Here is a 21,159-nt window from a genome sequence, read left to right as displayed (position 1 = left end):
ATCTTCACTATTCAAGATTAAATCTAACTTTGGCACAGAAAGGGGTGAATTATACTGGCACTTAAGTCTTTGGTCACTTACCAAATAGTATCAAAAGTCTGACAGATAACCAACAAGTATTTAAGAAGAAATTAAAAGAATTTCTGAATGACAACTTCTTCTACTCCATAGAGGAATTTTTAGATATAAATTAAGAAAAAAAACAAAAAATATTAAAAAAAATAAAAAATAAAAAAAATAAAAATAAAAATAAAAAATAAAGAAAAACAAAAAAACACAATAAAATAAAGTTGTTATATTAACTTAAGTATGTTGTTAAATTAACCTAATTATGTCATGTATTGGAAAATTCGACTCGTTCCACATCATTACGAAATATCGTATTCATGATGCATGGAACTAGTATTAATCTAATCTAATCTAATCTTGTCACACGTGAATAAAGCTCGAGACTGGGTTGGGGATGCCACCTGAATCAAAACCAACCCATTGCGCATCTTGGACAGTGCTGTCACTTCCCCAAACTTATCTTCCAGCTGCTCAACAAAAAACAGAGGCTTGGTTTCCAGAAAGGAGTACCCATCGGTTCTGCTGCAAACTAAATAATGTGGAGAATACGGATCCTGTCGCTCTGAAGCCCTATATTCCTCCCAAGGTGTGGCCAGGGAGGGGAATGATTTGGGGTCATACTTCTGCACATTTAAGTGAGCCCTCAAACACTTAGAGACTGCTGGCGACTGGCCACTAGCAAGAGAAGATGTGCCACGCTTCATTGCGTGTCATCCGCCCTGATGCCACCCACTTTGACCAAGGGCCCTCTCCACAGGTGCCACCCAGCCACAGCTAGGGCCACCTGGCAGGATGGCCACTGCCGGGAGTCCCGATGCCCCAGGGAGACAGGCATCTAATCCTTGGTATATGTGGGGAGTTAACGGCGTAGGCATCAGCAGAGTGATCCCTGTGTTGTTAGGGGGCTACAACCAGGGCAGGAAGCGACACTGCATAGTGCACAGCTTATTCTCACCCAAGACATGCAGAATGGGTGGGACTGCAATGTGATGATGAGAAAGGGGAGCTAAAGATCACAATGCCGATGGACACAATGCACCAAGTAAGGCGCCCTTCCCCAATTGGCTCGTTCTTCGGATTAATTTTGAAATATGGAGGTCAAACCCAAGAGCGGACCATCACATAAGGGCCGAAACACATGAGACTACTTTTAGTCGCCTCTTATGACAGGTAGGAATACCGCGGGCCTATTCTTACCCCCGAACCCGCAGGGGGGCACAGATAGGAGAACTGTTACAAAGTCCATCCAGCTGGTCATATCTTTGGCAACTTATCAGGGTGGAGAGAATGTGGAGGAGCATCTCTGTAGTCTTTGATTACAAAATGACGAACCTTTGTGTTTGTAGCTTGTTAGAAGGATTGGAAATTAAGTTGATGCTGCCAAGTGCTGTCATGTGTTGTGCAATATTCTGCGTTATTTCCAATACAGTTGATGTCAGAAGTGAAGAAGGAATTGGATTTTGGTAAGAGGTTCTATTATGTGTCCAAGATCTGAATAGGTATTGGAAGCAATAGTGGACTTCTGGAACGGAATCACTGTAGATCTCAATAGAGTTATTAGAGAGCTTCTGCTAGAATATCACTGCAGAGGATCCTTTAGCAATAGTAGGACAATAAGACAGGAACTACTTTCAGACTGAATAGCTGCTGTATCATCTTTTTAATTGAGGAATGCACTAAGAAGGAAACATGAGCAAGGCTGGAGGTGTGCTTATTCAGCAGTCAATGCTTCCAATTACACAGAGGGTGCTTATCAGTTTAATCACTTGTATGATACATCAGATTTTGAACAATTGTAGTAAATCCATTTTACATGCCATGCAGAGAATATGTGGAGTTTGTCACGAGAAATGCCTTCCAGTTTGGCACTAACTGTCTTAAATTTTTGCACAAGCCTATTAAAAGTACATACTGCAGATTAACATATCCTTATCTCAGTAATACAGAAGAATCTATACCCTATTAACAGATAATTTCTTTATTGTGCAGCTGTTTCTTCCCAATAAGGACACAATGTACACAATCAGCATCAAATTCATGACATGAGGTGTGCTACAATTGTTGTAACATTATAAGAATCCTTAATTCGTTAAACAGTTTTGGACTAAAAACCATTCTAGGTGCATGAAGTGAGCTGCCCTGAAATATTACTGGCACATATCAAAGAATGAAAGTACACGAAGTAAACCAGGCTAAATGTATCAGAGATTCTTATAGTGGCCGACATTTTGGTACTAAAAATATTCTGCAGTAGCTCATAGGTTGGTATGTGACATTCACAAAAGCTTTCCCTTCATTCTTGGTCTGAAATGCAACCAATCTGTTTTGGAGCTATTGATATACGCAGACAGATGTAAGTAATTGATACATACTACGAAAAGTAGTAGTCCAAGTATGAAATCCCATGGAACATCACAATCAGATTTCAGTTCACATTTTTTGATGCGACAGCATGAATCCACTCTATGCTTTCTACAACACACAGAGTACACTACAATATCATCATAGACTTTCATTTTTTCTTCTATAATACTGATGTAACACAGTCTATGTCTAATACTTACAGTTTTTAATATCAGTATTATTTCTTACTGCAATTAATACTATGCAATACATCTTAGCCAGTTTCACAGCTCTACTTATCTACTTTATAACAGTGCATGAATATGCCCAGCTATTCAGCCAAGTTGCAGAATTACAGGTGACTCATTCATCCCATTTACCAATCATCTACAGAACACATGAGAATGCTGTACCATAACATGTACATACCCATGCTCTGAGTACTTGAGCACCATGACAGGAGAACACAATAGCATATGATGTTTAGGCCTAGAAGAATAAAAATGTGCTTTGTCTGTCCTTCCTGGATGACAGACAAAAGTTCTTTCTTCAACATATTTCACACAGTCATTCAGAACACGAGCTGAAAGAAAAATATAAATTTGTTAAAGAGTAACATGTGTAGAAATGGAAAATTGCTTTACTTTCGGATTAAATCCTTCTCTCTCTCTCTCTCTCTCTCTCTCTCTCTCACACACACACACACACACACACACACACACACACACACATCAATCTGAATAGGCTGGATGGTAGGGAACACGAACAGCTGTGACGTAGAGTGAGGTGGGGACAAAATGGAGGGGAGAGGGAGGATTGTGATATTATATTTATTCTGGGCAAGGCTGGAGGTGTGAGTCCCAAAGGTACCAAACACCTGAGCTGTCAGTGAGGTTGACAAACTGTCTACGTACTCGCCCCAACTACCTTACATTCTTGCAGAAGTCTAAAATACTGCTGCCGAATATCATACTCTTTTCTCCATGATAAAGAAGGGTCTTCTCTCCACACACAGATAATTTCTCTGCTGTGCACCTGTTCTTTCCAAACAAGAGTACAATGTAAGAACCAAATTCATGATAGTAGTAGGTTTCATGAGAGGATAAGCGAGTGGTATGCTCAGTGCTGGAAAACTCCATTTAAATGCCATAATGCACATTTGCTTTGCAAAGGCTGTCTTGCTTGAATGGCCAAAGATGCCAAAGATAATAAAATAACACTTAAAATACATGATAGAGTGTAAGGAAACTGGTAGGAATTATAGGGACATACAAAATCCACACACATCCTCAGGCAGAGAATTTAATACTGAAATTACTAGCATGGAAGCTTCATCAATATATGCAATTGTAACTGTTATTACTGAATAAAGAGTAATCATTACAGAAGTCCAGTTGGAATATCAACAGTTGTGGAGAGCATAGATTGCTACTCACCATAAAGATGACACACTGAACTGCAGAAGATAGGCATTATGAAAAGAATGTTAACATTAAGCTTTCGGATAAAGCCTTCATCAGGGGCATTGGGGAGGGGGGATCTGATGAAAGCTTTGGCAGAAAGCTTAATTTTTAACTGCCTTTTCATTGCATGTGTCTCCAACTCAACTTGTCACCTTCATGGAGAGCAGCAAGCTTTCAGGCATTTTATTTCACCTGGTGGTTACTTATGGACCTATCCCAAAATAGTGTAACAAGCCAGCCCACTGTAAGTTGCACCAAGTGAGCAAATCAGGGAGCATGATTATTTGCATGAAAAATTGTGGAGCTTTGTTGGTTTGGAAAGAAATAAAGATGCATTACATCCACTCAATTAACAATAAGACCATGTTTGTGATATATTCGGTAACTCCCAATAAACAAACAATTACATTGAAATCCAAGTGTGTTGCATGAATTAATTTTTCAAGAACTTGCACTACTGTAGAGTTTGGAGTTTCATGAATCCACAAAAAGTTGCAGCATGGACACCAAGGATTTAAAACAACTATGTGTGGCTACCTCTACATGAACAGTGAGCGACATTGCCCACAGATTGTCTCATACAGCAGGTAAGGTAGCTAATCAAGAGGTTAACCATAACTTATTCTCCATTATTAACATTAATTCCCAGTGGTAGTGTCATAAGGTGCCAGGAGGAGCAAGTTGAAAAAACTGCTAGGAGCAGCAATGAAACAACAGGAATTTCATATCTTTGCCATTGACAGATGAAGATGTACCAATGGCAGAGCCTACGGATATTGTTGGTATAGTGGCTCTTTCACAAGTGGCAGTAACTGTGACATGTGAATGCTGGTTACTCAAGTTGACTGCCTAAAACTATGAAGACAGCAATATAACTGGTCACAGAGCAGGTGGAAGTCAATCTCTCTTTTGGCAACAGATCATCACTATGTCAGTCTCTTAACTGCCACTGCCACCAGACTTTTTAAAATATCGCTAGACTCCACTATACTCTGCCAAATTCATTGTCTCAGCTGCTGTATTGCCATGGGTCCCTGACTCTGTTAGCAGTGCTTGGCTACATGAGACAAACTGCAAAATATTTCATCAGGATATCTGTGGTACCATGGTCTATTGCGTAAAATCTCTGAACTTGCTCATGGAATCATCAAATCTCACTGATAGTATTCTAGTGCAAACACTGAACTTTTCATGCTTCAAGTGACAGTCCCTTTTACTTCACTTATTTTCTGGAAAAAAAGTTTTCCCAGATACAAGGATCCAACAATTTAAATTGTATTAATGTTTGATGGTGAGTACATACTGTAGCAGTAAAAGTATATATTTGCTCTAGGTTACAGCAAGTGAAGTGCAGGAGGGTGATGGGAGTTTCCATAGAAGGAAAATGGAGGTAATTAGATAACAAAATGTTACAAAAGTGGAAAAGCAATAGGAGACTGAGAGGACGACAGAACAGGGTGGGAACAGGATGGGGTGGAGGAAGACTGGATGAACGTAAGAACCATCAAAGAGTGAGGTCAGGGAGGTTGCGGGAACAAAGGATATGTTGCATGCAGAGTTCACACATGCAGAGTTCAGAAGAGCATGACTTGAGGGAAAATTCATTTTGTACATGCTACGAAGAATCTATTTAAATCAACCACATTATAACACGGATAACGTTTGGCAACTGATTTGCTTGGTTGACCTATACCCACAGTTTGGCAGTATTCTTTCATCTAGGATGATAGTTTCCTCACCTTTGTATTCCTGTATCTAGTAAGTTATTATATCTAGCATAATTTATGTTCGCTTAGGTCACTGATTTTAACTTCATCTAAAAATGATGTTTTGAAGATCTAACATTGTTCTATGAAAAACACTTAACATGACACTTGAAAATGGTGTTAAGGACAAAAGGATTACGGACAAAACTTTACAACAATACAAAAATAAATAAAAAACTAAAAGTTGCAGCCAACCTAGAGTAATCCAAAGAATTCACAATTATAATGAAAAGCTTCAAAAGTGTTCTTTGAATGAACAACAGTAAAAATTAGAATATTAGGAAATGTACTAACAACAGAATGATCAATCTAATTTGTACAATTTCTCACATACTAAAGGCAATTAGAATTAGCGATTACATTAGCATCAAGGGAAACATCAATTTGATTTCAGCCAATCAAGTGGGACAATACATATGTAACAAGAATGATCAAAATCACCTCTGGAACTGTTATAACATTCAGAGAAAAACGGTATTAGCTCTTCTGAGTACAAGAATCATTCAGTAGTGTTAAAATGAAGAACCTATAGAGAATTGTCCGAGAAAACTGCAATACTGGAAGAATGACAGGCTCATTTTAATTTGCATTTGGGAAAGAAAATGTAGATGTATCTTGATTACAGAGAGATTAGAAGTTTTCACATAAGAATAACCTGACCCATCTCATTTAATCCACAGGGGGAATGGCCGGCAAAGGAAGCCTTAGAAAGGAGAGCTAGAGATTTGTGAAGACTAATAAGTGTAGGCAATGACCTAGTGTTGCTTATGAGGTAGGAAACAATTTGCAAATAATGGTTGCACCCTTATGGACATAGCAAATAGTTATGACAAAAAGGACAAATTTCCACTACTCAGAAGTCACAACAATGTGTAAGGAAGACTACCGCAAGTATTTGCATCATATAGGCACTTAGAATGAAGATCCCAACAACCATTTAAGTAATATGATTTGTAAAAACAATCCTGAAAAAAAGAAAGAATGCAGATAGTGTGCCAATGAAGGCGATGCAATTGCTGACCAGCAGGCAAAGTATGGATTTATGGAAGTAAATTATTAAGTATTATGATAGCAACACATCCTTTTGACTCATAAATACCAACTTTGTGAATACAAATAAAAAGAAATACATGGAAAGATTTGAGAGGTTTCTTCTTTGGTATAACAGTCTTGAACCAGGTTGTTGACTGGACACTAGCCAATTTCCGAAGTCCTTTCTCTCTTCCTTAATCTGCTAGTAACTTTGTCCATTTTTAATGTCATCTGCCATTCCACGTGTCCTTCCTCTTCCTCTCTTTCCTGCAAATCTTTGCTTCTTTATAGAAGGCAATTTCCTCAAAATATATATCCTCATTCTTATCAAATCCATTTGTATTCTTCCCTCTTGCAGCCTTTGGGGTGCTTATTTGCTCCTCATTCTAGTCAATACATTTCACTTTAAGCATTTCACTCTACTAGCATATACCAAAACAATACAACTATTTCTTCTTTTCTTGCTGTATAATAAGACACTCAGCGAATTCCTTTCTCAGCTCTATCAAAATCCTTTCTGCTCTCAATAAACCATTCACCTTTTCAATACACCTTTTATCCATTGTTATTTTACTTCTTATTTCCTCCAAACAGCTTCCATTTTCTATCACCAAACATCCCAAGCACCTTTCTATTTTTATTTGTTTCAATGTATTTACTTCCAACTATATTTTGACAGAACTTCTGCACTTTCTGATTCCCATCACTTTGGTCTTCTCCAGTTCGAGATGTACTGATAGTGAAGCACAAAGTGGACACATTGGTTTTCCAATGAAGAACTGCCCAGGAGAGCTGAAGAGAAATAATCAACACTGGCTGATACATGCAAGAGCGAGCAATGTAAATTACATGAAAGATTTCAAACACATACTCTTCACAGTTCCAAAAGAAGGGTACAAACTTGTCATCAAATAGCACATGCCTAGATGAAACACTGAAGTGAGAAATTCACATGCAATGAATGTGGGGCAATCTATAGCTGTATAGTACATCATCACAACAAATCTCAGGTGATGTCTGTTTCAGCTCAGACATAGAACTGTATCTATATTTCATCTATAACCATGATTCTGCTAGAAACTCATGACTGGCTCATGTAAGGGGTGTGTGTATATATATATATATATATATATATATATATATATATATATATATAGACACACACTCCTGGAAATGGAAAAAAGAACACATTGACACCGGTGTGTCAGACCCACCATACTTGCTCCGGACACTGCGAGAGGGCTGTACAAGCAATGATCACACGCACGGCACAGCGGACACACCAGGAACCGCGGTGTTGGCCGTCGAATGGCGCTAGCTGCGCAGCATTTGTGCACCGCCGCCGTCAGTGTCAGCCAGTTTGCCGTGGCATACGGAGCTCCATCGCAGTCTTTAACACTGGTAGCATGCCGCGACAGCGTGGACGTGAACCGTATGTGCAGTTGACGGACTTTGAGCGAGGGCGTATAGTGGGCATGCGGGAGGCCGGGTGGACGTACCGCCGAATTGCTCAACACGTGGGGCGTGAGGTCTCCACAGTACATCGATGTTGTCGCCAGTGGTCGGCGGAAGGTGCACGTGCCCGTCGACCTGGGACCGGACCGCAGCGACGCACGGATGCACGCCAAGACCGTAGGATCCTACGCAGTGCTGTAGGGGACCGCACCGCCACTTCCCAGCAAATTAGGGACACTGTTACTCCTGGGGTATCGGCGAGGACCATTCGCAACCGTCTCCATGAAGCTGGGCTACGGTCCCGCACACCGTTAGGCCGTCTTCCGCTCACGCCCCAACATCGTGCAGCCCGCCTCCAGTGGTGTCGCGACAGGCGTGAATGGAGGGACGAATGGAGACGTGTCGTCTTCAGCGATGAGAGTCGCTTCTGCCTTGGTGCCAATGATGGTCGTATGCGTGTTTGGCGCCGTGCAGGTGAGCGCCACAATCAGGACTGCATACGACCGAGGCACACAGGGCCAACACCCGGCATCATGGTGTGGGGAGCGATCTCCTACACTGGCCGTACACCACTGGTGATCGTCGAGGGGACACTGAATAGTGCACGGTACATCCAAACCGTCATCGAACCCATCGTTCTACCATTCCTAGACCGGCAAGGGAACTTGCTGTTCCAACAGGACAATGCACGTCCGCATGTATCCCGTGCCACCCAACGTGCTCTAGAAGGTGTAAGTCAACTACCCTGGCCAGCAAGATCTCCGGATCTGTCCCCCATTGAGCATGTTTGAGACTGGATGAAGCGTCGTCTCACGCGGTCTGCACGTCCAGCACGAACGCTGGTCCAACTGAGGCGCCAGGTGGAAATGGCATGGCAAGCCGTTCCACAGGACTACATCCAGCATCTCTACGATCGTCTCCATGGGAGAATAGCAGCCTGCATTGCTGCGAAAGGTGGATACACACTGTACTAGTGCCGACATTGTGCATGCTCTGTTGCCTGTGTCTATGTGCCTGTGGTTCTGTCAGTGTGATCATGTGATGTATCTGACCCCAGGAATGTTTCAATAAAGTTTCCCCTTCCTGGAACAATGAATTAACGGTGTTCTTATTTCAATTTCCAGGAGTGTATATATATAGGAAAAATATATCTAAAAACAAAGATGATGTGACTTACCAAATGAAAGTGCTGGCAGGTCGACAGACACACAAACAAACACAAACATACACACAAAATTCAAGCTTTCGCAACAAACTGTTGCCTCATCAGGAAAGAGGGGAAGGAGAGGGAAAGGCGAAAGGATGTGGGTTTTAAGGGAGAGGGTAAGGAGTCATTCCAATCCCGGGACCGGAAAGACTTACCTTAGGGGGAAAAAAGGACAGGTATACTTCGCACACACGCACATATCCATCCACACATATACAGACATAAGCAGACATATTTAAAGACAAAGGGTTTGGGCAGAGATGTCAGTCGAGGAAGAAATGAAGAGGCAAAGATGATGTTGAATGACAGGTGAGGTATGAGTGGCGGCAACTTGAAAATAGCGGAGATTGAGGCCTGGTGGGTAACGGGAAGAGAGGATATATTGAAGGGCAAGTTCCCATCTCCGGAGTTCGGATAGGTTGGTGTTGGTGGGAAGTATCCAGATAACCCGGACGATGTAACACTGTGCCAAGACGTGCTGGCCGTGCACCAAGGCATGTTTAGCCACAGGGTGATCCTCATTACCAACAAACACTGTCTGCCTGTGTCCATTCATGCGAATGGACAGTTTGTTGCTGGTCATTCCCACATAGAATGCATCACAATGTAGGCAGGTCAGTTGGTAAATCACGTGGGTGCTTTCACATGTGGCTCTGCCTTTGATCGTGTACACCTTCCGGGTTACAGGACTGGAGTAGGTGGTGGTGGGAGGGTGCATGGGACAGGTTTTACACCGGGGGCGGTTACAAGGGTAGGAGCCAGAGGGTAGGGAAGGTGGTTTGGGGATTTCATAGGGATGAACTAACAGGTTACGAAGGTTAGGTGGACGGCGGAAAGACACTCTTGGTGGAGTGGGAAGGATTTCATGAAGGATGGATCTCATTTCAGGGCAGGATTTGAGGAAGTCGTATCCCTGCTGGAGAGCCGCATTCACAGTCTGGTCCAGTCCCGGAAAGTATCCTGTCACAAGTGGGGCACTTTTGTGGTTCTTCTGTGGGAGGTTCTGGGTTTGGGGGGATGAGGAAGTGGCTCTGGTTATTTGCTTCTGTACCACGTTGGGAGGGTAGTTGCGGGATGCGAAAGCTGTTTTCAGGTTGTTGGTGCAATGGTTCAGGGAGTCCGGACTGTAGCAGATTCGTTTGCCACGAAGACCTAGGCTGTAGGGAAGGGACCGTTTGATGTGGAATGGGTGGCAGCTGTCATAATGGAGGTACTGTTGCTTGTTGGTGGGTTTGATGTGGACAGACGTGTGAAGCTGGCCATTGGACAGATGGAGGTCAACATCAAGGAAAGTGGCATGGGATTTGGAGTAGGACCAGGTGAATCTGATGGAACCAAAGGAGTTGAGGTTGGAGAGGAAGTTCTGGAGTTCTTCTTCACTGTGAGTCCAGATCATGAAGATGTCATCAATAAATCTGTACCAAACTTTGGGTTGGCAGGCCTGGGTAACCAAGAAGGCTTCCTCTAAGTGACCCATGAATAGGTTGGCGTACGAAGGGGTCATCCTGGTACCCATGGCTGTTCCCTTTAATTGTTGGTATGTCTGGCATTCAAAAGTGAAGAAGTTGTGGGTCATGATAAGGCTGGCTAAGATAATGAGGAAAGAGGTATTAAGTAGGGTGGCAGGTGATCGGCGTGAAAGGAAGTGCTCCATCGCAGTGAGGCCCTGGACGTGCGGAATATTTGTGTATAAGAAAGTGGCATCAATTGTTACCAGGATGGTTTCCGGGGGTAACAGACTGGGTAAGGATTCCAGGCGTTCGAGAAAGTGGTTGGTGTCTTTGATGAAGGATGGGAGACTGCATGTAATGGGTTGAAGGTGTTGATCTACGTATGCAGAGATACGTTCTGTGGGGGCTTGGTAACCAGCTACAATGGTGCGGCCGGGATACTTGGGTTTGTGAATTTTAGGAAGAAGGTAGAAGGTAGGGGTGCGGGGTGTCCGTGGGGTCAGGAGGTTGATGGAGTCAGGTGAAAGGTTTTGTAGGGGGCCTAAGGTTCTGAGGATTCCTTGAAGCTCCGCCTGGACATCAGGAATGGGATTACCTTGGCAAACTTTGTATGTGGTGGTGTCTGAAAGCTGACACAGTCCCTCAGCCACATACTCCCGACGATCAAGTACCAAGGTCGTAGAACCCTTGTCCGCCGGAAGAATGACGATGGATCGGTCAGCCTTCAGATCACAGATAGCTTGGGCTTCAGCAGTGGTGATGTTGGGAGTAGGATTAAGGTTTTTTAAGAAGGATTGAGAAGCAAGGCTGGAAGTCAGAAATTCCTGGAAGGTTGGGAGAGGGTGATTTTGAGGAAGAGAAGGTGGGTCCCGCTGTGACGGAGGACGGAACTGTTCCAGGCAGGGTTCAATTTGGATAGTGTCTTGGGGAGTTGGATCATTAGGAGTAGGATTAGGATCATTTTTCTTCGTGGCAAAGTGATATTTCCAGCAGAGAGTACGAGTGTAGGACGGTAAATCTTTGACGAGGGCTGTTTGGTTGAATCTGGGAGTGGGGCTGAAGGTGAGGCCTTTGGATAGGACAGAGGTTTCGGATTGGGACTGAATCAGACTCTGAATGTGGCTCTCCAGCAGGGATACGACTTCCTCAAATCCTGCCCTGAAATGATATCCATCCTTCATGAAATCCTCCCCACTCCGCCAAGAGTGTCTTTCCACCGTCCACCTAACCTTCGTAACCTCTTAGTTCATCCCTACGAAATCCCCAAACCACCTTCCCTACTCTCTGGCTCCTACCCTTGTAACCGCCCCCGGTGTAAAACCTGTCCCATGCACCCTCCCACCACCACCTACTCCAGTCCTGTAACCCGGAAGGTGTACACGTTCAAAGGCAGAGCCACGTGTGAAAGCACCCACGTGATTTACCAACTGACCTGCCTACACTGTGAAGCTTTCTATGTGGGAATGACCAGCAACAAACTGTCCATTCGCATGAATGGACACAGGCAGACAGTGTTTGTTGGTAATGAGGATCACCCTGTGGCTAAACGTGCCTTGGTGCACGGCCAGCACATCTTGGCACAGTGTTACACCGTCCGGGTTATCTAAACACCAACCTGTCAGAACTCCGGAGGCCTCAACCTCCGCTAATTTCAAGTTGCCGCCGCTCATACCTCACCTGTCTTTCAACACCATCTTTGCCTCTGTACTTCTGCCTCGACTTGCATCTCTGCCGAATCTCTTTGCCTTTACAAATGTCTGCTTGTGTCTGTGTATGTGTGGTTGGATATGGGTGTGTGTGCGAGTGTATACCTGTCCTTTTTTCCTCCTAAGGTACGTCTTTCCGCTCCCGGGATTGGAATGACTCCTTACCCTCTCCCTTAAAACCCACATCCTTTCGTCTTTCCCTTTCCTTCCCTCTTTCCTGATGAAGCAACCGCTAGAATTTTGTGTGTATGATTGTGTTTGTTTGTGTGTCTATCGACCTGTCAGCGCTCTCGTATGGTAAGTCACATCATCTTTGCTTATATATATATATATATATATATATATATATATATATATATATATATATATATATATAAAACATCTTACCACTCTGTGCCATTTCAGGCAAGCTAGAGAAGCACTTGCTTTTCTTGTGGCAAAATAAGTATTTGTTATAAGTTAATATTGATAACAATCTTTAATCATGATAGTGTACTGTATACTGTGACATCCATTACTTCGTATCTTGCACGAGTTCACCCTCATTATTATATCACTAAAATTGTCATGTCTGTGGCAAAATTTTCTGACAACAATGTTAGCAGCAAACTAGTTCACACATCTTTCTGCACTAGTCAGTTTTAAAAATAAGCCATTCTGGATAAAATCATGTTAAATATCTACAGTACCACTTTCAACTGATTTAAGTTCTTCACAAATTCATTAATAGATCTCAAAAGTCTGCCTAAGTTTACATCAATTCTGCACGACACAGTACAACTCAGTTTGTCATTGATGTTTTCCAACGAAAAATCACACAACACTATAGCACTTTATATTCACTGTAGCGATGTGGGGCAGAGACCAATAGCTAGTCTCTGCAATGCAAAATCACCCGGCATATGATTAGCACCCAGTTCCTGGAAGGGGGGTCCTTGGTGATCTCTGAAACATGTGAGCGTCAATTGACATCCACCAAGAACTCTGCCCCAAAAATATTTTTTGACAGAACTACTATTTTTGATGTGTCAGAAAATAAAGGAACTTCTTATAATTTGATTGCTTTCTTACACACACACACACACACACACACACACACACACACACAGGGTGGTCCATTGATCGTGACCGGGCCAAATATCTCACGAAATAAACGTCAAACAAAAAACTAGAAAGAACAAAACTTGTCTAGCTTGAAGGGGGAAACCAGATGGTGCTATGGTTGACCTGCTAGGTGGCGCTGCCATAGGTCAAACGGATATCAACTGAGAGTGGGTTTTTTTTAATGGGGACCCCGATTTTTTATTACAGATTCGTGTAGTACGTAGAAATGTGAATGTTTTAGTTAGACCACTTTTTAGTTTTGTGATAGATGGCGCTGTAATAGTCACAAACATATGGCTCACAATTTTAGACGAACAGTTGGTAACAGGTAGGTTTTTTAAATTAAAATACAGAACTTAGGTATGTTTGAACATTTTATTTCGGTTGTTCCAATGTGATACATGTACATTTGTGAACTTATCATTTCTGAGAACGCATGCTGTTACAATGTGATTACCTCTAAATACCACATTAATGCAATAAATGCTCAAAATCATGTCCATCAGCCTCAATGCATTTGGCAATACGTGTAACGACATTCCTCTCAACAGCGAGTAGTTCACCTTCCATAATGTTCGCACATACATTGACAATGTGCTGACGCATGTTGTCAGGCGTTGTCGGTCGATCACGATAGCAAATATCGTTCAACTTTCCCCACAGAAAGAAATCCGGGGCCGTCAGATCCGGTGAACGTGTGGGCCATTCGATGACCAATCCACCTGTCATGAAATACGCTATTCAATACCGCTTCAACCGCACGTGAGCTTTGTGCCAGACATTCATCATGTTGGAAGTACATTGCCATTCTGTCATGCAGTGAAACATCTTGTAGTAACATTGGTAGAACATTATGTAGGAAATCAGCATACATTGCACCATTTAGATTGCCATCGATAAAATGGGGGCCAATTATCCTTCCTCCCATAATGCCACACCATACATTAACCCACCAAGGTCGCTGATGTTCCACTTGTCGCAGCCATTGTGGATTTTCCGTTACCCAATAGTGCATATTAAGCCGGTTTACATTACCGCTGTTGGTGAATGACGCTTCTTCGGTTAATAGAATGTGTGCAAAAAATCTGTCATCGTCCCGTAATTTCTCTTGTGCCCAGTGGCAGCACTGTACACAACATTCAAAGTCGTCGCCATGCAATTACTGGTGCATAGAAATATGGTATGGGTGCAATCGATGTTGATGTAGCATTCCCAACACCGACGTTTTTGAGATTCCCGATTCTCACACAATTTGTCTGCTACTGATGTGCGGATTAGCCGCGACAGCAGCTGGAACACCTGCTTGGGCATCATCATTCTTTGCAGGTTGACGTTTCACATGTGGCTGAACACTTCCTGTTTCCTTAAATAACGTAACTATCCGGCGAACGGTCCGGACACTTGGATGATGTCGTCCAGGATACCGAGCAGCATACATAGCACACGCCCGTTCTGCATTTTGATCACAATAGCCATACATCAACACGATATCGACCTTTTCCGCAATAGGTAAACGGTCCATTTTAACACTGGTAATGTATCACGAAGCAAATACCTATCGTCCGCACTGGCAGAATGTTAGGTGATACCAGATACTTATATGTTTGTGACTATTACAGTGCCTTCTATTACAAAGTGAAAAAAGTGGTCCAACTAAAACATTCATATTTCTTTATGTACTACATGAATATGTAATAAAAAATGGGGTTTCCTATTTAAAAAAAACAGTTGACAGAAACTGGACATGTGGCAGTGGTAGCTGGCGCAGATTTGAAATTCTGCAGGCACTGTGTTTAATATCATATTACGTGGGATTTGTTCAGATTAGTAACTGCGGAAAAAACTGTACTGATAGTTCTCCAGGGCGGATTCTAGACTGTATTGGATATAAGAGAGTCACTTCAATTGGCATGGTGACAAAAATGGCAAGTCAGTTATGGTGTGCAATACCTATTCTTGGCACTGAGCCACAACGTCATGTGTGACATGACGCAAAGGATGTAAACAGCTTGTTGTTAAATGTTATCTTCGGATGTCTCAGTAACTGGAGTAAACTATTCTGTTTATTCCGAATGTTACAATTTCTGAGGGTGTGGTTAGGCAGCAACCTAGAAGCACAGCTTACAGTGGTGTAAGTGGAACAAGTAGCAATCATATTTATAATCTTGGTTCTCACAAGTATTGGCTGTATTTTTCTGTTGAATATGGTATGATTTCTTTTAAGATTTATTTTGTTGGACTTGTTCTGTCTCCTCTAGCTACACAGCTCAATTCAAGTTGTCAATTCCATGTTTAATTATTTTTGCAATTTTTCCATTAGATGTATAGTGCAATTTCTTTTAGGATTTAATTTTGTTGGAATCACTCTGCATACCTCAGCTATATGGCTCACATCTAATTGTAAATTCCATGTTCCATTATTTTTCACGATTTTTAGCTGCATCTTGTTCCTGTCTGTTGCATTTCCTAAGTTTTACTGTTACTGCGATTCCGAGATTTTTACCTTAAATGTTATTTTCTCCCCACTCTGAACCCCAGTTTCCCATTAGTTTCTATATTTATTATTAAGAATTTCACACAATCCTACAATTTGTGATTACATTTTGGTGCAATGGAAATGTTTATAAGTATGGGATGTTATTTTGAAATCTTGTGTGTGTTGCATATTTGGTTCCATTATGATATCACTGTTCGAAAATAATGAGTGGAATCATATGCTAAAATTTATACGAACTGGTAGCAACCTACAAATTCTGTTGTAACATCTGCCATTACTCCATCAAGTGAGTAGACTCTGAAGTAGCATTTCTGCCTTCTGGAAAACATAAAAAGAATAAATATTGGTGGCCTGAAAATTCTTCATGGTAGTTCCATGCAGAACTCTGTTTGATTTTAATAACAGAACAAAGATGTGTCATGAAAATACTACAAGAACCCAACAACTGTGTGCAAACTGGACTTTGACATGTAATAATATAGGCCAAAAATAATGAGTTGTCAACACATTATGACAAAACCCTCTCCTAAATTCAGAGCAACTGAAATATATTACTGTGTTTCCCAAGTCAGTGGATACAGTTTGGTGCTGACTTCAGGATGATATGACTACAAAGCAAACATGTAGCTGTCAAGACGCTCTATGATGGAAGACCAATTCTTCCAATTAACATCTGTCAAGCACTGTCACAATTCTGATGGAAGGAATATGATATTTTTTGCTGATTCAGTACTTTTCGTACTGAATGATGGTGCAGAACAAGTAGTCAGCCAGAAGTTTTCCATTCCAACTTCAACTATATCTGCTAGTCATCTGACAGTGGCCAAATGTCAGTGACAGTTTGGAGCTAGAAGTGTTTCTGTGGATTGTTAGTGCTTTACAAGACAGACGTTCAAGTTGGTGCTGCCCATGATATCCATTTTATTTGTAATATGATTTTGAATGCAGGTGGGCATTGAAGTTGAAGAGTTTGGGTGAGGTATTAAGTGGTAAAAAAGCCACATGGTGTGCTCTTTGGAGTACTGAAAATATCTTATAAAGAACTGTCAACAATATTATGATCAGGATAGATTGCTACTTGCCTGTCCTACTCACAATGTTGTTGACATTCCAACCTGGATTTTCCATTGTTTTATTATCCCTTCTATCTGCATTTGAACTCAGAATGTATACAATATCTAAAATGACTTTCAACACTAGTACACAGTGCGGCAGTGATCAAAGCGTGATTTGACTTGTGTAGTACAATGACGTACTGCAGGAATGCGCGCCAGCTCGTGCCGCATTCGTGTACTAATGAGCTGCCATTTCAAGTGTGACAGTGATATGGAGTGGTGGAGTGCACAGCATCATGCCTTTCCTGTTGAAAGTTATTTCAGGAATAACCACTCTGTTATTGCTACCCAGCGTCTATTTCGGCAACATTTCAACTTGGGAAGTCATGGGAAAGTTCCAAATGGACAGACCGTTGTGAAGTGGGTACGTGCATTGCGAACAACAGGTTCTGTCTGCAATAGCAAACGGGGAAGTAATGAAAGAACTGTGCGAACACCAGAAGCCGTGGAAAATGCTCGTGCTGCACTCTTGCGTAACCCAAAAAGATCTGCTCGTTGTCATGTGCAAACTGTGCATATGCCCAGTCGCTCATTCAGGAGAATATTGTGGTTGACCAAAGCAACCGATCCCACCCGTCAGCTTTGACCCATGACGTAAGGCTGTTGTGGTGTGTGACGTCACAATGGAGTGGAATTTCGTTTCTGAGAGTTGCATGTTTGTAGCTGTCGTTTTGATGTGATCGGTGGTGCTCTCTGGTGGTGTGTCTGTGTGCTGTGTGTTAGCATTGCACGTGTGTGGTATCAGCAGTGACTGTGCTTTCAGCGGAATATTTTTCAGGGAGTTAACGATTTTGGTTTTGTTATGTCAATATTACTGTAGTTTTTTTCTGTTCGTCGTGTGTGAATGTTGGTAAATTGCTTTTTTTTTTTTTGTCTTTGGTAGGTATGGATATGACTGACAAGGTCAACAGTTTTCGGTTGTCGGCAATGATGGGGGACAGTGCGTTGTCTCTAATAAAATTTCTTCAACTATTTGGATTTTTGGATGAAGTTGTGAAGTGTTCAGTGTGTCGTGAAGAGATGCGGCTTACTGAATTTCCAGCATCTTCGACCAGGGATGGCTATATGTGGAGATGTTGTAAGGCTAACAGGTCAATGAAGTGTTTGATTCCAATTCTGTTGGTTTATTGTGTTTTTTGAGGCAATGATGATTGCGGACGTGGGCGCAGTTTTGGGTTTTATGATTTGGTATTGGGAGTTTCTGTTGACCTATATAGGTCAAGGGAAGTGTTCGATTCCAATGTGTACTTGTGGCTGTGGGTGTTCCAGTATCGGGAGTTGCTGTTGAGCTATATAGGTCAAGGGAAATGTTCGATTCCAATTTGTGGGTTCGAGAGCTGCTGTTGAGCTATATAGATCAAGGGAAGTGTCCGATTCCAGAGGATATTGTGTTTAATGGAATGTGGGTAGTTTTGTGTAGTCGGGTTTTTTCATCATTTTGTGTGGTTTGGTATGGTGACGTGTGTCTAAATTTGCTTATATTTACTTTGTCCCCACCCAAAAACCCCCAATTTTCCACGCTTGTCCCGTTAGTCTCATTAGGTTTTTTGTGGAATGTGTGTGTGTTGGTTTTTCAATATATTTTCATGTTTGTGGTCATGTTTACATACTGACGTCATAGGCGCCATATTGGAGTCGTAGCGTATGGTCGTTTCCGCCATATTTGTGATGTCATGGGTCAAAGCAGACAGGGGGAACTGGACACTTCTGTATTTACGAATGTTGCACGAAGATCTCCATTTTCACCCATATAAGCTGCAGATTGTTCAGGAAATTAAGCCTTGCGATTGGGTTTCACGCGAAACATTCTGCTTAATCACGCGTGATCTTTGCCAAAATCCACAAATGTTGCACACCATCCTGATGTCAGATGGAGCTCATTTCGACTTATGTGGTTCAGTGAATAAACAGAATAGGCATTATTGGAGTGATGTAAGCCCGTGTGAACTGCACATCAAGCCCTTGCACGGTTCTCGTGTCACAGTGTGGTGTGGAGTTGCTTCCTTTGGCACTATTGGCTCTTACTTCTTTGAAGAAGACAGTGGTGTGGCTGTAACTGTCACCAGTGAACGCTACCTAAAGATGCTGCAAGACTTCCCCAATTAGGTATGGTCGATGTGGGTGTGGAAAAATTATGGTTTCAACAAGATGGAGTAATTTCCCATTTTTGTGACATTTCGTGGCCGCCTCGCTCCCCTGACCTTTCATGTGCAGACTTTTTCCATTGGAGCTACCTGAAGCAAGAAGTGTTCCAAACATGTTGTGCCACCATTCCTGAGTTGAAGGATCCCATCAGAACTGCCGTCAGCAACGTCCCAGGGAATACGTTACACCGAGTAATGGAAAGCTTCCATTGTTGTTGTGCAGAGGGGGCATCATTTGACACAAGTCATATTCAAAAAGAAATCCACGCAATGGACAATGACTTACACATTAGTAAATGGCATAGCTTTAACTATTAATTGACATAAGAAGTAATAAATAAATTACAGTTACTGCCTGATGGTGTGTTTTTAATTTCCTACTATGAACGCTACCTGTATGTTTAAATGAAATGGTCAAATTGCAGGTTTAATCTTGGACTAAAAACCTTCCTGTCACTGGCTAGATGAGCTAGTTCTTAGGTCAAAGGAAGGTACATGTTTCCAACACCAGCGTGATTTTGTCTAAGCTACTTTAACGTTCACATAAGAAACTCAATGATTACAAATTTCTGAAACTATTCACATAACATAGGGAGTGAAAAATTTATAAGCAAACTCATGACATTCAAGACTACAAAGGTTAAAAATGCTGTTCACTCGTCCATAATGTGTGAGAAAATTTATGTGTCTGTTATGTTAAACACATGTAACTATAAAAATGTCGTAAACATTGCTTACAATGTAATGTGCACAATTCAGCACCTGACTATTTATAGTAGATAAAGTTACAATTTAAGTGGTGGTGGTGGTGGTTAGTGTTTAACGTCCCGTCGGCGACGAGGTCATTAGAGACGGAGCGCAAGCTCGGGTTAGGGAAGGATTGGGAAGGAAATCGGCCGTGCCCTTTCAAAGGAACCATCCCGGCATTTGCCTGAAACGGTTTAGGGAAATCACGGAAAACCTAAATCAGGATGGCTGGAGACGGGATTGAACCGTCGTCCTCCCGAATGCGAGTCCAGTGTGCTAACCACTGCGCCACAATTTAAGTGGAATTAATCGTATATATACCTGACTTATGCGAAATCCGTGCGCAGCAATAAAACAAATGTCTCCATTTGCAATGTTGTGCTTCGGCATTAGGGCTTACTAAAAATTTTGTTCTGTCTATGCATATACTGATATATATATATATATATATATATATATATATATATATATATATATATATATATATATATATATATATAATAAATGTTAATCACTAGCTTTGAGCAAATTGCGGCTGTTACCTGATACGTAAATTCTTAGGTTCAATTTGGTACAAAGAAACCAGCTGGAAACTCGGTGGCAGCAGCTGACAGTCTTTGTAAAAATACAGTAATCTGGGAAGGAGTGTAGGTATCATGCGGTAGCCTGAACTGTGAAGAAAGCTTTCGTGGTTCTTACATTTAACCCGCGGCAGCGGAGATGTATTGCATCAAGAATAATTTGCATGTGATTTTTGTACAACATACCTTTAAAATCATTTCGAGTATTGTTCCTCTTCTGGTTGACGTTTTTCATTGCAGGATACATTTGTTTACCCCATGTTTAGCGTCTAGTCTTTGTTCCATATCACACAATAGGAAGTCTTGTTTACTTTCTCAGTAGCTATCATCCGCTCGGCAATTTTATTATCACGATGAAGTGATATCAAATACAAACAATGCTGGACACAACCACAAAAACACCTCCTACATCCCACATCACATTATCACACTCGCACACGCGGTAACGTCTGCTTCGGATCGGATGACAGATATCGATG

General features: G+C 41.9%; 1 protein-coding gene across 2 annotated transcripts in view; it reads right to left on the bottom strand.

Moving 5' to 3' along the window:
- Nucleotides 1-21,134, bottom strand: part of LOC126195082 (zinc transporter 6-A-like) — a 121,323-nt gene extending 100,189 nt beyond the window's left edge. The window contains exons 1-2 of one of the 2 annotated variants that reach the window (XM_049933542.1): nt 20,867-21,134; nt 2,842-2,995 (exon numbers count right to left, since the gene is read on the bottom strand). In XM_049933542.1, the coding sequence (XP_049789499.1) occupies nt 2,842-2,968 (127 nt within the window). In that variant the 5' untranslated portion in view covers nt 2,969-2,995; nt 20,867-21,134. The remainder of the gene's footprint in view (nt 1-2,841; nt 2,996-20,866) is intronic. The other variant, XM_049933543.1, reaches the window with a different exon arrangement.
- Nucleotides 21,135-21,159: the final 25 nt, after the last annotated feature.

Source organism: Schistocerca nitens, chromosome 7, assembly GCF_023898315.1.
Source record: "Schistocerca nitens isolate TAMUIC-IGC-003100 chromosome 7, iqSchNite1.1, whole genome shotgun sequence".
NCBI classification, from domain to species: Eukaryota; Metazoa; Arthropoda; class Insecta; order Orthoptera; family Acrididae; genus Schistocerca; species Schistocerca nitens.
This window is presented reverse-complemented; position numbering and strand designations above follow the sequence as displayed.